At 58.0% G+C, this 3,090-nt stretch overlaps 1 protein-coding gene across 1 annotated transcript in view; it reads right to left on the bottom strand.

Moving 5' to 3' along the window:
* The window catches only part of SEPN1 (selenoprotein N, 1), a gene marked incomplete at its 5' end in the record, with an annotated part of 16,243 nt that overhangs the window by 9,012 nt on the left and 4,141 nt on the right, over positions 1-3,090 (bottom strand). The window contains 1 exon segment of the mRNA XM_010830249.1: positions 2,359-2,492. Within this exon segment, the coding sequence (XP_010828551.1) occupies positions 2,359-2,492 (134 nt within the window).

The following is a 3,090-nucleotide window of genomic DNA, read 5'->3' as shown; positions in this document are numbered from 1 at the left end:
CCCACCCCGGGCTTCCTCACCCCTCCACCTGCCCTGCTTTCTGCTCTCTAAGCTCCCTCTCCAAGTCTCCTCCCTGCAGCTAACGTCCTGGGTGACAAGAATTCAGGAGTCTGTCGGGGGAGCAGCAGCCACCTTTGGGTGAAATCTCTAGGGTCAGGGGCAGGATGAGATCACAGAGGAGGGGGAGGAAGGGCACCGCTACTTCAAGTGTAGTCTGGGCCATGCTGGCTGGGCACCCCGGGCACAAGGCCTCCCTGAACCATTTCCTCATTAGTAATCCACCCCAGTGCTGTCGGATAAGTGACGGGCAGGAGAGGAGGCAGGTCAGACTATGCAGGCCTAGAGCAGGAGGCGGCCATGGACCATGCAGGTCCCCTGGTCAGAGCCCCACCTTCAGTGGCTCTTCCCTGCCCTTATGGGTCACCAAAAGCAGCTGCCACGGCAGTGAGTGCCTGGCCCCGCTCAGGGATCCCAGCCGCCAGAGAGCTGTCCCACCTTTGACAGTAACAAGTCCCCTCCTCCACCTCCCTGGTGAGGGGCCCTGGGCTCAAGGAGACTTGAGAGGTGGGGCTTAGGGAGCAGAAAACAGGGCAGGCAGAGAGGGTAAGGAAGCCCAGGGTGCGGCAGGGGCACCGGGCTTATGGTCTGCTGGCTTAGGCACAAGCTGAGATGATGGAGGAGAGTTCTCAAAGCAGCTCACAGGCAGGTTCTCAAAGCAGGGCTGGCTGAGTGGGGCCAGGCGGAGCCTGTCTGCCTGCTGGTCCTGCTCACAGGCTGTGGAGCTCTTGGGGAGCAGCCTGCAAGGTGGGGCCTGAGCTAGGGAGGCAGGGCTGGGGTCTTCCAGACCCCACCTCCCCTGTCAGTGCAGGTGGGCCCCTGCACCTATTCTCCCCACTCGGTGGGAGGGACTCATCCGCTTAGACAGCACTCCAGCCCGTCAATGGTGGACCTTCTCCACCCAGACCGTGCTGGACTCTCCCCTGGACGTCCTCAAGGACCTCAATTCCAGCAGTCCAGACTGACCCCACACCCTCCCTACCAGACCCGCGCCCCTCCTCCAGCCCCCATCAGGAGATGGGTCCCCCACGCACCTGGCCACCAGCCAGAAGCCTGAGATACCCCAACCACCCCTCCCACCCTCTTCCTTTAGGAGCCCTGCGCTGCCTTTCTGTCCTCCCAACATCCCTTGGGCGGTCCTTCTTTTCCATCACCAAGGCCTCCCCTTCCCCCTTCCTGTCTTCCCGTCCCTCCTGGGAACTGGTCTTCTTCTCTTCCATTTCTCCCCAGCTGCCAGCCTGGAAAGCCTAGATCTGATGAGGGATGTCTCCTATTTCAAAACACACTATGGTATTTGGCTGCTGCAGAATGAAGGCCAAAGTCAGGCAACTGAGCCCCTGGGCCATCAAGCAACTTCTCTTCCAGTCCCACTGATGGGGATGCCCCTACCTGGGGTCCAGTCACCCCCTCTCTCTGCCCTTGGGGTCCTGCCAGGCATCTCCTGCCTTCAGGCCTTTGTCTGTGCTGAAGTGATGGTTCAGCTGAGACACAAAGGCTGAGCAGGTGTGGGCCAGACAAAGAGAAAAGGTGTTCTTGGTCGAGGGACCAGCATGTGAGCTGGCTCACAGGTGGAGGAAAGTCTGGACACCTGGAGCCGTGGACAGCTGAGAGGAGAGGGCAGGGGAGCGAGCAGGAAAGGCAGCAGGGCCTGGGGATGCCAGATCCTGGGAAGGCTTGAGACCTTGTCCACAGGGCCTTGGGTTCAGGTGGGGCTGGTTAGGATGGCACTTGTCAGGGTCATTCCCCACCCCAGAGCCCCTACCAGGGCCTAAACTTCAGATCCAGTTCATCGGAGCTCAAGAGAGCACCTGTCAGGGGCCAAGTACTGTGCTAGGGGCCTGGGGATTCATAGATGTGTGTCACAGGCCTTGCCCTGAGGAAATCGCAGCCTTGGAGTGGAAGACTGACCTGTAGAAAGTAATGATCATAAGCAAGGTGGCTGCATCAGCATGGTCTCTAGCATACCAGCTATTTCCTCCAGCCAGATCCTCCCTACCCTGTGGACACCGGCCTGAGCCCTCCTCCCCTGCAGTTGCTGTCAGAAGTCATTCCCTCTAGGGAGCCATCTAGGTCACAGGTTCATGCTCATCCCTCCTAGCTCCCCTACCAGACCGGGGGCCTGGACGGTGGGCACAGGGCCTGGCATGCTGGGTGCACAGAGGGCACTGGATAAAGGAAGGAAGGAAGGGAGGAAAGACGAGCAGAGCACAGACCATTCTCAGGAGGCGAGTACACACAGATGGTCCCCCCATCTCTGGTCCTGTCTCTGGGACGTCCCCTGCCCCTCCTGCCCCGACTTACCCCTAGGAACCCATCTTTGCTCTTGGTCATGGACTCTGGGAGCAGAGGCTGGAATCGGGCTTCTATGGTGAGAGTCTCCTCGCTGGGGTCAGGGGGCAGCTCCTCCTCCTCGTAGTTGGCCGTAGGAGTAGACCCTATGAGACACAGGCCACCAGAGAGGGGTCCTCCCTTAGACGGCAGGGCCTTACTTCCTAGGATGTCCGCATGGGCCAGTGATTAAGGAAGCCATGCTTGGGAGGGATGGGGTGGGAGGTTGTAAACAGGTAACAATCACCAAAGTAACAATATAGATTACATTGTTTATCAAACATATACAAATAAATTGTATATGTATTGGGCTAGCCCAAAAGTTATTTGATTCTCCCATAACATCTTACAAGGCTTCCCTTTTAGCTCAGTTGGTAAAGAATCTGCCTGCAGTGCAGGAGACCCGGGTTCAATCCCTGGGTTGGGAAGATCCCCTGGAGAAGGAAATGGCAACCCACTCCAGTATCCTTGCCTGGAAAATCTCATGGACAGAGGAGCCTGGAGAGCTGCAGTCCATGGGGTCGCAAAGAGTCGGGCATGACTGAGCGACTAACACTTATAACATCTTACAGGAAAACTTGAACGAACTTTTGGGCCAACCCAATATGATATACCGGAGAAGGCAATGGCACCCCACTCCAGTACTCTTGCTTGGAAAATCCCATGGATGGAGGAGCCTGGTGGGCTGCAGTCCATGGGGTCGCT

Source organism: Bison bison, unplaced genomic scaffold (genome assembly GCF_000754665.1).
Source record: "Bison bison bison isolate TAMUID 2011002044 unplaced genomic scaffold, Bison_UMD1.0 scf7180017864516, whole genome shotgun sequence".
Taxonomy (NCBI): Eukaryota; Metazoa; Chordata; class Mammalia; order Artiodactyla; family Bovidae; genus Bison; species Bison bison.
This window is presented reverse-complemented; position numbering and strand designations above follow the sequence as displayed.